General features: G+C 46.9%; 1 protein-coding gene across 4 annotated transcripts in view; it reads right to left on the reverse strand.

Moving 5' to 3' along the window:
- Positions 1-7,678: 7,678 nt before the first annotated feature.
- Positions 7,679-14,527, reverse strand: part of pard3ba (par-3 family cell polarity regulator beta a) — a 133,299-nt gene continuing 126,450 nt past the window's right edge. For all 4 annotated transcript variants that reach the window (XM_035150615.2, XM_047339092.1, XM_047339094.1 and 1 more), the window contains one exon: positions 7,679-9,061. In XM_035150615.2, coding sequence (XP_035006506.2) covers positions 8,653-9,061 — 409 coding nt within the window. In that variant the 3' untranslated portion in view covers positions 7,679-8,652. The remainder of the gene's footprint in view (positions 9,062-14,527) is intronic.

A 14,527-nucleotide genomic window follows, 5' to 3' on the forward strand; every position in this document is an offset into this window, starting at 1 on the left:
AGCCATTATGGGGCCGAATCTTGATCTAATCCTCAGAGTTAGTGGCCTTAAATAGATAATGCTCCTGTACTGGCGTCTAGTCACTGGGGAACATATGGTCCATGGGAGTGTGTGAGAGAGAGAGAGGGGAAGAGAGTGAGTGGGTGCAAGTGCATGTGTACATGAACAGGGGTAGACAGCTGAAACCAAGCCAAAGGCAGAGCGGCATGCCTGTAGCATGAGCAGCGAACTTTCCAGAGTAACTGAGAGCCCCAGCTGGTCGCTGCACAGCGATGTAACTTTAACACCCGGGCCCAGTTGTCCAGAGGTAACCTGATCCTGTTCCAGATCGGATCCAATCTTTATAAAAAAATAAAATCGGTTTACATCACGTAATCCAGTCCGGATCAAGCTTTTCAGCAGGATCGGGACACCTGAAGCCCAAAGTCGCGGGACCCTGCGCCTGGTGATGATGTCATGCAGGACAACACAGGCGCGTATTGTGTTGCACGCTCGCTGCCGTTCCACTCACAAGCTGTTGAGGCACGCAAATCATCTTCTTCACAACTCCGCCTACGTGCTCGGTCACATGTTTTGCGATGAGTGGCGTCGAAGCGTGGGACGCTCAGGTGTGTTTGCTGCGGGAGGAAGTTCAGACGAGGGGTTCAAGGGTTTAAAAGGAATCTGTGATCCTGATTTGATAATCTCGATCAGTGATCCAAGTCAAAGTTAGATGATAGAATGATTTAAGTCTTTAAACAAAGTGACATTCTGGATCCCTGAGCTCGAAGGCCTGAGTAGAGCCCGAGGAGGTTGAAAACAGAAACAGTGATGACAGACGGACGGCCCAACAGACTGAGAGAGGCAGCAGCAGACAGATGAAAAACAAAACAAGTGTGAGAAATGCCAAGAGCAAGAGAGAAAAAAAAAAATCAAATTTAGGAAAAAGAACCTGCCAGAAACAACAATGGCAGAAACCCCAGTGTGCTCAAAATTGCAGAGCCGCAGCATTAGAGCAGCTTGTCAATCACAAGCTCCCCCCCGACTAGCACGGAGCAGGTGAGCCGAGGTTTAACTGATACACACACCGACGAGTCAATTACAGGCCGGCGAGGCAGAATGTCACGGCCACCCGGACACTAAACCTGGCGGCTTAACCTCCTTACGCTGCATCAATATGCCTCAGCGGAGAGGGACGGAGGATGAGGAGCAGGAGCAGAGCCCGGCTGCTGCTGGAGACTGAGCGGGTGCATGCCCCGCATTCTCAACACTCACACACCTTTAAGTACTAATGTCATATATCTCTGTATTTTTACATTGTTTCCTCTCAACGACTCCTTTTTTCTTCCCCTCAAGTTTTCGCTCAACTGACTCACACTCATCTCCTGTCACTCTGCACATTAAACACACATGTATGTCAGAGAACACTTCACCCTCCACTCAAGAGGACAAATCGGATGTGAGCGTGGACGCCCCACAGGCCTTCACCCCTCCAGGGCGTCTCCTGCTATACGTGTTTTCATGAGTCACTTCTCAAGTCAAGTCGACTGCCGGCTCTCGTGTGGAGAGACCTTAACCTTTAAGAGTGTGGAGTCCGAGTGACTGCCCACATTGCTACAACGCAGGGTTGTGTGTGTGCATGTGTGTGTGTGTTTGTGCTGGGATTTAAGCACAACACAGGGAATCCCCGGCTCAGCCCCACAGCCCGTCTCCCTCTGAAGTGGGGTGGGCTCAGATAAGGCGTGTTATAAAAACACAGTCTCTCAGAGGGTGGTCAGACCGAGCGGGTCACACATCTCTGATGTTTACAGGGGAAATCCACAGTGTGTGTGAGTGGGTACAAAGAGACAGAACAAGCCCGTGTGTGTGTGTGTGTGTTTACATAACTCAGGCTTTCTATCTAGATTTGTGAGGAAATATGATAAGATTTTTCTTCAATCAAAACCAGAAAAAAATCATTCATTTTATTTTGCATGTTTGCAGCTTTATCAGCCTCATCTGCAGGGGAGTTTTATCCAAGCAGCAAGTGAAATAGATTGGCATGCTCTCTCTCTGTGTGTGTGTGTGTGTGTGTGTGTGTGTGCCTCTCATTTCCTCCCTATCACAGAGCTTATCTGTGGACTGCAAAGAATTGGGGGAGAGGAGTGACAGAATGGAAAGAGGAGATGGAGGAGAGAAACAGAGAGACGGAGCGATGGAAAGTCAAGCTGCGGAGTGAGAAGGGCAGGCAGGTTGCTGCGTGTGTGTGTGTGTGTGCGTGTCTGTGTGTAGGAGTGTGTGTGTGCAGTTGTGGCAGCTCCACTGTTATGTCTAGAAAAGAGGCATAATGAAGGGGCAGGCACATTCAAATGACTCAGAGAAACTACACATTATGCCTTTTTCTTTCTGCAGCGCATGACACAACTCTGCGAAAGACGCTCAAAACTGTCTGAGCGGAAAACAACTAATAAATAAACAATTATATATATATATAAAAATCCTGTGTCCAATGTTTGTGCCACCTGAAACTCTTTGCGGCTATAAATAGAAAATGTCTCACAGTGTTTTTGCTGCTTGTAGTGAGCCATCGCCTCCAGAAAATGAGCGAGAGGTGGAATCTGGACACAAACCGGTTGCAGGAGCCGGCAAGTTTGTCTTCACTGCAGAGAGCTTCTCAATTAGCCACTAATTGCCTCGCCTTAACGAGTAGGACATTTCTTAGCACTAATGAAGCTGGTGGCAGGCACCGAGTGTGTGTGTGTGTCACTTGGAGCTACAGTGGCAAGGTGTATGTGTGTTTTTGAAAGAGAGAAAGCGGAGACCGGAGCGGAGATCTAATGCAGTCGGGGGCCGCAGCTCATTTTCAGCGAGCTGTTTGGCATTCTCTGGAAGGAATGTGTGGCTGCATTACACTGCTGGCTGCCACAGCGACTTTCCAATGAGGCCCCACTTTGTCTTCACCCTTATCTAATCCACACCGGTACGGTCATCTCCGCAAAACCAATACGAGGCTGGAAATCAAACCGCCGGCTTAAACCCCACTCGGTCCAAACATGAAGGAAAGTGAGAACTTGTTTTCAACTTCTATTACAGCATCGTACCACAGACTGTCAATAAAGATGGACGACGCATCTCCACTTCCTCCCACTATCCAGAAATATATATATAATAATTCAATATATAATATGTCCCTCTGGTAAATAAGGATGTCCTGTACCTCTGGCTCATAGCGAAGACGACACATCGCGCTCTGTGGAAACTAAGCGGGTCCCGGCAGCGTTCGGCCTCAGCCAAGCGGCCGGGCTGACCGGGACACACGACACATTGCTCCATCCTTTCCCCTGCCGTTCACACAGGAACCCAACACCCCTGACACAAGCTCACCCCCCCAGTGCCCCCCTGACTGCCAAGCAAAACATCTGGCATCTGGATGAGAAGGGTGCCAATTTCACAGTGCTTGCCAGGCGGTCAGCTGAGTCTCCGAACACACACACACACACACACACACACACACACACACACACACACACACACACACACACACACACACACACACACACACACACACACACACACACACACGTGTGTGTGTGTGAGGGCAGAGCAATACGGATGTGCTGTGTGTGAGAAACAGCAGTAGAAGCCGACGAGTAACAGAATGAGGATTTAAGTTAAGGGTGTGTGCACGACAGGCAGCTCAGTCTGGACACACACTAAACCACAGTTTGGCAGCAGCACCGCCTCTGGAAACATTTAGAACTTTACATGCACTTGTGCTGCCACACTTCCACTGAATGCATGTCAAGTGCTGGACAAAGTGCACACACATGATTTCATACGGTCTCTCTATGACACTGATGCATTTCCCCGTTGCACACTTCCATTCTCTGGCTGTCGTCCTGTGTGTGTCAGAGGCCACGGCCGGTGCTGAAAGCCTGATGGATGGGGCCCCGGGGTCACGGACTTCAGCTGTTGTTGGCAACATCACAAGCCGGGGAACCACGCCGCCAGCCTTGGGGTTCGCACCGGAGTGCAGAGAGCTCTTTTTTTTGGGGTGGTTTTTCGGAGTGAAAGGAAAGCGGGGAAGATCCAGGTGGGGTTTGGACGAGGGTACGGAGGCAGCGCAGGGACTACTGAGGAACTCCACAGGGAACAGGTCCATTCAGAGGTGATGTTGCATCCACTGGCTGGAAAGGTCCCGCTGAATGTGCTCATGTTTTTGATTTTGAATGAAAACAATGTCAGAAAAGCAGCTTACTGAATAAATTCATGCTAACTGGCTGCAACCACAAGAGCTCACCACACTGAAGTGACGCCCGTTTCAACGCCTGAATGCGCTGCAGATGGTTTTCCAGCTGCCTGCTCCCCACGTGTCACATGACACCAGCGTTGTCACAAGGAATAAAGCCACTTTTTCATAAAGGAGTTTATAGAATATGAGCTTATATGAGCAGATGTTCGGTGAAATGGGAGAAAAACATCCTGCTTTTCTCCATAATGGAATGTATGAACCTTTCATTGTTGCCACGACGATGTCATCAGCTCCAGAAAAAAATTTAAAAAGGAAGGGGGGGCTGCTGTGCCAGGAGCGGCGGTGGCGGCTGCGTTGCCATGGCGACAGTTGGTGTAAAAAGATGGTGGTTGGTGGCTCGGCTGTGGTGTGTGGGCGAAATGACGAGAGGCAAGCCAGCGAGCCAACATTGCTTTTAGGGTAAATATGGTCTGAATTAACCGTGTTGCTGCACCGACTCGGCAAAAAAGGAAAAGAAAGGTAGAGACATTAAGTAAGAATGGATTTGTCTTAAACACAGCACAAGGTGAAACCAAGCAAGAATATTGCACAGGATATGAAATTATTTCCAATATCAGCCCGGCTGTGGAAAATTCAATTTCACAGCTCGTGAACAATATCAAACAAACACGCTGGGTGAGAAGCGCCCACTCCAACGTGAGTGATACTGTATGAAAAGGCTGCACGGCCCACATTAAAGAGAATGAGGTGGGTGAAGGGCAGGCTAACGGGTGCCGCTAATCCATAACTCCACTCATCTCCATATTCAGGCCGTTTAAACTGCACATTAGCCACCAGCGATATTCCCGCGGCCCGTCTCAGACCTGCAGGGTGGGGGGTTGGGGGGGTTTGCTTTCTAATGAACTGTATAATTAAATGAGAAGCTCGGCTCGGCCCGCTCTCGACCACTCCGCCATCCCCGAGACCGAGCTGCCCTAACGAGGGCTGAATTGAAATGAATGACGGCAGGTGAAGGACAGAGGGACATGGCGGGCTATCACGCCGGAATGTGCGTTTAATGAAGAGGACGCCAAGGAAGACAGAGGGGGCGAGGGGGAGGTTGAGGTCGCCGCGGGCGCCAACCCATACCTCCATTCTGCGGCATGATAGTGTTCAGTCCCCCCCCCCCACACACACACACTCTCTCTATCTGCTTCCCCTCCGTCTTTCTGTGTGTGTCTCTCGCAGCTCTGTCTTTTTTGGGCTGCGTAGGCGAGATAGAACCGTTTCAGCTGCCTTTCCCTCCCCAGAGCGAGGCTTTTGACTGACACATGCTAACAAGTTAAGGTGTTCGACAGGGGCGCCGGCTGAATAGGTAATGCTGGGAGAACATAACCAGGGAATTCTACCCCCCACCCAGAACCAAAATCTGCAGTTCATTGACTGGGGAACAGAGTGTGCTTCTGCATTTTCTTTCTTCGCCCTTAAAAAAAAGGTTTATGAGGTGGCAAATTCATGCATAAAAACTCTTGAATAACACAAGAAGAAATTGTGTATTTTCAAAAAGCAAAAAGAAAGTGAGAGGAATCATCAATGAACTTGAACAAAAGGAGGATGGGTGGAGGGAATAGACGAATAGATGTGAAGGAAGGGTACGGCTTTCCTTTGAATCAAAGGTCATTGGGTAGGAGAGGGAGAATTCCTCACGTGTGTGAGCCGACTCGAGGCATGAAAGTGTGTCTGTCAGCGCGTCGACGGCCGTGAGCGTGTCCAGTCTGAGTGTGTGTCATGTGGTTGATTAAAAGAATCTCCTCTTGACGGCCGTGAACAAAGAGGAAACACTCACACACACACACTCACACTGTAACTGATCCAAGTTCCCCTTGTAGGGATTCCCAAGCTTTTTTTTTAAACGCAATTAATTCTTGGTTGTTAAGTTGCTGTTGTTTATCGTCTCTGGCAGCGAACCGACCACATGCATTCAGAGGAGGACGGTTTTGTCCCCCCCTCCTGATACAGTGAACGGCCAGTGGAGGCATCTTAAGTGCTGTGAATGGCTTTGAGGACGTGGCCCCTGCTGAACCACAGGAAACAGTGACTGTCAGAATCAAGGATGTGTAGGTTTCCTTCGACTGAGTTTGAGTTTTGATGAATCTAAATAATGAAAATATTCATAGTTTCCTGTTCATTTTCTTACTCCCTTAGTCACCTTTACTTTATTGTAGAGCAAGAGAGTTTATTCTTGACTTTTAGTGGATCTTTTTGTCCGGAGAGAGCTGTAGAGCAGAAAGCAGCTTGAGCCTGTGCAGTTTGGTGTTAATATTAAGTTAAGGGGACTTGATGGAGGTATGCGCTCTATTAAATGTAATTCTAGTTTTAACGTTTGCTCATTTTTTGGTAAAATTCCCTCGTTGATGTCTGATGTTTGAGAGCCCTCTCATTGTTTTGTCATCTAGATTTTACTCTTGAACAAAATAAACCATGAATGCAACAATTTCATCAGCACAAATTTCAGTGCCTTTGAATGCCTCGCAGAAGAGGGCTTTAGAAATGTTCCACGCTTGTGAGTGTACTGCCGCGGCATTAATACCATTACCATGGCGTTATCATGGCGCTATCGAGGCATGGTAATGCCTTCGATAATGGTAAAGCCACGGACCATGTGACGCTTAATGGACTAAAACGTGCAAACCTCCTTTATATGTCCTTTAAAGTGTGAAACGTGACTAAAATACTTGTCTCTGAAGGCTAAAATTAGCAGAGCGGCTTTGTCTCTTCAAATGTGCTTTAGTTCTAAGCGTGAGCAGGATATTTGGGGCCGGTTTCTAATCACAGGATGGTGAAAATCATCGGAATTTGGTCACTACGCGGATAGAAACGTGTGATTAAAAAGCCTTTGTTCGATACTCTCAGATAAACGGATGATCTGAAGTAGGTGAGGCGCATTGATGTCGCCCCGACTGTATCTGGGAAAGAGTTCATTTGCTTAAAAATGGGCTTAAATGAAGACAATTGATCAGGCATTTATCTGGTTTGAAAAGGTCGATCCCAGCCCCGACACGAGGGGGGGGGGGGTCAAAGCAGCTCGGAGACGAGACAGATCAGCAGAGGCCTGCTCCCTGTTGGCCTTGAAGATAATTAAACCCTAACTGATAGAAACAGCCTTCTCCACACTCTAATTATTCCCCGTTTCAAGTCTAATTTCACCAATCACTGCCATCTTTGTTTCTGAGAGCAAATTGGGCCATAATCACTTTCTAGTGGAGATTTCCCTGCGTCTAATTGTCGGAGATGATTCAGTCATTATCAGAACGCCGGCTTCTCTTATCACTCATCTCACAGGGCAAATTCGTCCGGAGATCCAGCTCAGAGACATGAAGCTGAATAGAGTATTGGATTTTTTTTAAAGTGATGACTCTTGGGGGACGTGAGTATTTGAAATATATTTGGGCTAATTGGTTAAATGAAACGATTTAGTTCTGCACAGGATGAGAATTTCAAAACATTTAATGTTGTAAAGTGTAAAAACAAAAAAACATGTAGTTATTTGACAGCATATTTAATCCAAACCACCATTGACACATTTAAGGAGATTTCATTGCACTAAGCTTTGATATGTTTAAGAATAAAAATGTTGAATTAAAGTTTCTATTAGCTGCACAGTGGATGAGGAGTCACACAGCGGATGTCGTATTATTAGAAACAGCAACAAAATATCACATTTAGACTCATTTTGTAACGATATGGTATAAAATATACATCAATGCATCGGCCACGTGCACAAATAAAGGCAAAAGACACCGGTGTGACGGCAGGATGTGAAGGAAGTCCGAGCGACAGAACATCAAGGACAAGGAGACACTTTGAAGGGCAGTTATTTCCTTTTCCTGTTTGTCCACTCAACTTCCTGTGTGTCTTTTGTTATCACAGTCGGGGCCCGGTCAAGGTGATCGCGCTTGACTTCCTTCGAAACGCCAGCGTGTGAAAAAAAAACACTGAGTCAGCGCCTCCGTCACGCTCAGTTCGCTGGATTCCCTACGACATGCGGCACCAAGTTTACTCCTCGTCTCTACTGTGTGGAATTAACTTTATTTCCCTTAATTTCATTTCTACGTAGTAAAATTATATCAAAATAGGATCCATTTAGCAAATTGACACATTTGTAAATAAGTGGCAAACGTATATATATATATATATATATCCACATACTGTATAAGTCCCTAATGCTTGTTAAATCTGCCTTGGCCTGTGAGGACAGCTCCGACCAGATGGTTCTGAAAATCAGCCTCGTTTCAGCCCCTCAGCTTGTCACTTAACGCCCTCAGGCTTCATGATTGAATAAATTAATATGGCAAAATCACACTTTGGCAGCCGGGATGACAGCTGATATATGTTTGGAGCTATTTATATACTCTAGAAGCCTCGTTTGTACAGGTGAGTGGGGTGGGTGGGGGGGCTACCTTTTAAACTGCACCTATCACTGGGTTCTTCCGTCTTGGGTCGGGCTGCCTGTCGTCCCTGTAGGTGTAGCGCTCGGGGCTGCCGTAGCGCTCCGTGGCGACGGGGTTTCTCTCCGGGCTGGTGTAGCGGCCCGGGCTGGCGTCCCGGTAGCCGTCGGCTCGCCCTCCAACGGCTTCGTAGTAGTGGCGGCCTCTGGGACCCGCGGTGGGAGACGGGGGGACGTCCTGCCTCGCCGCCGTGCGGGGCTGCTGTCCTGCGTGGGGGGGCGAGGGGTAGTAACGCTGGTTGCCGGACGCCTGCTCGTACTGGGTGCCCTGTTGAGGGAGTGGGACGCGGCCTGCGTGGCTGGGGTAGGGGGCTGCCTCTCTTGGCATGGATCTGGACTGGGTGGGGTAATCATATGGATCCCTCCTGAAAGAGAAAAGTTGTGTATTGTGAGAACAATTGCAGCTGCATAACTTTTTTATTTGTCCCAGATATTAGACACAGACACACACACAATCGCACATGTATATACGTACGCTTAAGACTATAGAGGAAGACAATATCTAACACCGGTTGAAACTGGTTTGGAGTGGACGTGCCAGAGACGCGGCCTCCCTCACCTCAGCCTGTTATTCAGTTTACACTGCGAGGCTGTGGCCTTGGCAGGATCGAGTTGTGGGGGGACATGGATGGAGAGATGCCAAGAGATAACAGCAAATGCCTCGGTAAGCATATATGAGGTAGTGTGTGTGTGTAGGAATGTGTGTGTGTGTGTGTGTGTCCCAGGGGTCCGCAGTAACGAGGCAGCCAGCTGGAAGTCTCCAGTTGCCTCCCACTAGCTTTGGGTGATTAGGGGCTAAACCCCTGGGTAAGGCGACACGCGGGCCTCAGGGTGACGGGAGGGGGAAGGAGAGGGAGAAAGTGAGCGAGGGGAGGAAAGCAGGAGGGAGGGCTGCTCACCTTTCACGGGCCAATTCAAATGTTTTCCGTCTTATGTGCTGTTTCCAGTGCGGAGGGTGACACACGAGTCCGGCGAGTAAGCGAATCTAAAGTCAGGTCTTCCCTGGCCTCGCTGGGAGGGGAACTCGCTCCATTTTTAAATGCGGTGATGCCTGGTCAACATCATAAATGATAACTTTTGACATTAAACGTTTTCCCTCGCATGAAGTCAGCAGGCAAACCTCTTTTTTATGGTTGTTCCAAACCACCACAAGACTGTACAGTGCACGTCACATAGCACAATGTAGACTGTCAGTAATATATATATATATATATGTACTGTTAAATCTCATACTTTTGGGCATTATTATAGAAAATTGGTCTCAACTTAAAAGAATTCCGAATTCTGCAAAAAGCAAACATCTGCATGGTTATTCTAGTAAATGTAAATGTGCATCAATGGTTAAAACATGGCCGAACAGTAAGTGTGTAACCGGCTCTCGCTCAAACCTCCATAATGTTTTATCACTCAGCAGTCGAGGGCGACAAACAGATTTAGACATTTGCTTCCCAGCCCTCAACAATGGCTCCCACTGTAGTTATTACACAGAAGCCTTGAGCTTATAGCCTCTCCCTTGTTCTGCAATCATATCCGTGCGCCTCCTCCGTCCGGTCCCCTGAGTTGAGATCAGCACCTGTTGACTGGCCAATTAGAATGACTCACTCAGCGCAGATTAGGTCGCGCACAGCTCGGTTGTGTGTGTGTGTGTGTTACTGCGTAGAAACAGACTTCCCTGGAGAATATTCGTGGACTGTGGTGATGTGGATTTCTATATATGTGTGTGTGTGTGTGTGTTGGTGTGTTTTCTGCTGAGCGGGAGGCCTGACCACCCAAACAGAGCAGTGGGGCAGCGTACACAGGTGGTCCCATGAATGAACAGCGCTGCCTTGTCAGTCAGCGGGGCAGTTAAGACGGAGTCGCACATGCACACACACATATAGATAAGGAAGAAAAACGGGAGGAGGGAGTGGAAAATACCAAACGAAAGAATGAAAGAAAGAGAGAGAAATGTGAGAGGTAGAGAGAGATTTCATATCAAATTAAGACGCAAGGAGCAGATGTGGAGGGAGTCTGGGTAAGAACAACCTTCCTGTACGGCTCAGCGAAAAGTGGAAAGAGCAAGAGAGAGCAAAAAAGAGGGATGAAGGTCAACCTCCTCATTAATCCAGATTAAATGGTGAAGGCCACCAGGGGAGGCGAAGGGAGGGAAAGAGAGAGGGAACGGGTGATACAGAGATAGAGGAGAGGGAACACCTGGGTCCTGAGCTCGACTCCGGCCCACCCAAACAGACGGGAACCTTCGCCAGTTTCCTTTCTTCTCTCATCACTCAACTCCCACTAGATGCTGCATGTTCCATTTCCACATCTTTTCCACTTCCCCTACTTCTCATTCACCTTTGGGACCTCTCCCTATAATATCTATTTATTACACCTTTCTTCACACCGCTCCTATTTTAAATCAAATCAAAGCAAATCAGACTTTATTGTCATTTCACATGCAACAGTAGTGCAGGCAGAAGGAAATGGCCTTTCCCTGGGATCACTCGATAAGATAAACAAACTAAAGGAGATCACGCATACAAATACAAAATGAAAAACACACATTGTCCCTGAGTCCCATATATTGTTAATATAATTTATACACGTCTCTTACTGTGTTTTCATCTACAGCGCAAGGTTCGCTTCCCAAAGATAACAATCAGCGTAAAGCAGTGATATAAGCCACATAAATCCACATCTGGAAGAATTTAGACAAGGTCCATTACAGCGGATTTCATCTACAGTCACTGTTACGCTCCAGACATTTTTCTGAAACTTTCTGGAGGGACAGTCTGTGTTTCCTTCAAGTAAAATGTCCGAATGAGATGTGAGAATGCAGCAGGGAAACATCCGTGTGGGCGTGTTGATGACATTTCTGATACACAAGGGACAAATACAATACAGGAGGAAAAAGAGGTGTCATGTTTTACGTGTGTAAAAGACGTCAAGGCGTGAAAGGGACCCTTAATACTTTCTTTCTTCAATTTCCTGGATGACTAATGGCGAGGATAAATTCCTTTAGTGCAATGATACGACAGTCTGGATGACCTTTGAACCAATGACATAGCAAAGTAGCCTTGGTCTCTTATGGGAGTATTTATGTTTCTTTACGGTGACGAGTGTCTGAGAGACCAAAAGAGAAGTTAAAATGTGTAATATCAGATACAGGAAGGATGTTGTGCAAAAGCAAACATACAGGAAGTTGTGAGATAATTGTGGGTAATAGCATGACTACCTGCAGCCACATGAGAGCGCATTTGTGTGTGTGTATCCGGCCAAGCAGCTGGGGGATTAGGGGGTGCGCGGGCCTCAGCGACCCACAGGGAGTTCCTCATCCCTGGGTCACGCAGCTGGCTTCAACTTGGTAGGAAGATGGATGTGTTTAGTCTGGGTCCCTTTGTTAACCTGAGCCTCACTCCAACCATGTCCAATGTGCGCAATATTTGAATTTTCCATAAATTAGGATTGAATTTGGCGGAGATTCGCAGCATGTGAGAGTCGAGAGATGAGCGCATGGCTCTGTTTGTATATCGTACGTGTCAGAATGAGATCTGTGTTTATGTGTGCGCTGACGTAACTTCTTGTGAAAGGCACCGTAAGAGGGAAGGAGAAAGAAATACAAACACGGCAGAGTAACACAAAGTCTGAAAAGAGATAATAAATGAACGAGGAGTGAGCTGTCATCGAGTTTCTATTACCCCAGAGGTCGAATATCCTGCTGTGCACTGGTTTACCTGTGTGCTGCCAAAAGCACAGCGTCCCCAAGGCCAGGGCTGATATTTCCTACAGAAACTTTTGACTCACACCAAACACGCCAAACACGGCAGATTACCGCCGGATTAAAATGTTGGTCGCCTTCGGTAATCACAATTAAACGGAGCCGCGCCAGTCGCCGCTAATCTAGTCTGAAAAGAGCTTATGACAACAGCCGACGTGGAGACAGTAGGTGTGTTTCCATTCAGCTGTCACACCGGGTTTCACGCACACTTTTTAAAATGTCAATGTAGTAAAAGAGAAAAAAAACAAGCAAATGCAAATTAGATGTTTCTGTGAGAGACAAAAAAAAGAAAATGGAAGGACTTTCAGGAACATATTAGATAGGTTGTTTTTCTTTGTTATGATTTAATATACGTGCTATTAGAAAAGAGGTATTATTAATAAACTTACAATTTAAAGATGCAAGGGACTGACGAGGGGAGGGATAATTTACAGGTAACATTTCAATGAAGCTGTTTTCAGACATGAGCTCGCAGCAGGAACTTTGAGGCGAGATGTGGAATTCTGGGTAGAAGATGCAGGAGGCACGTATACATTTCCCGGTGGAAATTACATGTCTTTGTTTACAGCACAAGTATTCTAATCACATGTATGGATTATTCTTCCAGTTTCGCGTCCGTAACATGTTAGAAACATCATCGACGCGTCCACTCGCTCGCTGTGAATCTTTCAGACCTTTCCCTTCGTGCATTTTACCAAGAAGCTGGCAGGGAAAGGTCTTGAAAATGTTTTGAAGAACTGAATTGGACATTTGCGTTCTCACATACATCCCCTCTGGAAAATGTCCGGAAAATATCTGGAGTTCAGTGTGTGTCTAAAAGCAGTAAAAGTGCAAATCCAAAAATTGTGCCGCTGCATTTGTGGAATGCAAAACATCTGTACAGAAAAGACGACATTTAGAAATAGAGCGGCAGAGAGAGGGGGAAAAAAAAAAGAGGAGCCATGTTTAGCAGGAGACAGGCAGCGAGACAGACAGATGCAGACACCACTGAGGTCTATATGGAGCAGCAGAGCAGGGTGTGATGTGAACCACAGGGACCAACCAGAGAGGAAAGCTGTAATGACACGCCGTGTAATACATCTGACTCACACCTCGGGAACATCAACACCATCTACCGCACTCACAACCTCCCTCTCCAATGTGTGTGTGTGTGTGGGGCGAGTGCAAATTACAGACTGAGCATTACATACATATTTATATACATGTGAATGTCTGTCGGGAGTGTGTGTGATTACATGCGAGGCAGCGGAAGATAAATGTGTGCGTTTGTGTGTCCATCTGGGACGGTGAGAGTGTGCGATGCCATTTAGGCGCAGCTTCCACCTTGTGACAGTGAAGAATCCGGGTGTGTGGTGATAGTGGCAGATGGGAGTTGAGGGGTGGGGGGCGGTGGCTGCACCTGCCCCCTCGGGAAACGGAAGAAGGAAATTAGGGACCTATCCCGGTCCCTCAACTGCACCCGGCCCTCATGAGTGCTTTACACTAAACAGCTGGAAAAGAGCCAATGCGTCTTCATCAGGCCGACACAAAGACACACACACGACAAAAATGGGATTAAACTCGGAAAACAGCAACCCAGTGTGAGCTGTGACATTTGTGTCAATCGCGTATATTACATCAGATAAAGGTTAAAAACGTAACCTTAAATATTCATCTTAAAAAACATAAAACTTTATGTCAAATCAGTGTCACCTAAAGAAAAATTACAGATGTTAGAAATGCAGAAAGACACATCTAGGATGTACTTTTCCATGTTACTTTATTAAAACTCTTAAATAAGGTTGATATTGAATGTAGCTTTAGGAGGCATTCTATATATAGATAATAAACTTCATTTATATAACACTTTTCAAAATAACAAGTTTACAACGTGCCTTTCTAGTCGATTCCTGCTCTGGCTTCCGTTTAAAGTTCACGTCCAGTGTGTTTGTCTTCTTCGGTTCTCGCACGTGCATTAAGAATCAGTGCAGATGCTCAGACACTTAACTGCACTGCCCCTAAATGACATTAGCACATTTCACTTATTAATGTTCTGATTGCGGAGATGAGGAGAACATACAGATGCATACGCAGG

The sequence above is a fragment of the Hippoglossus stenolepis genome, chromosome 24, assembly GCF_022539355.2.
Source record: "Hippoglossus stenolepis isolate QCI-W04-F060 chromosome 24, HSTE1.2, whole genome shotgun sequence".
Lineage (NCBI taxonomy): Eukaryota > Metazoa > Chordata > Actinopteri > Pleuronectiformes > Pleuronectidae > Hippoglossus > Hippoglossus stenolepis.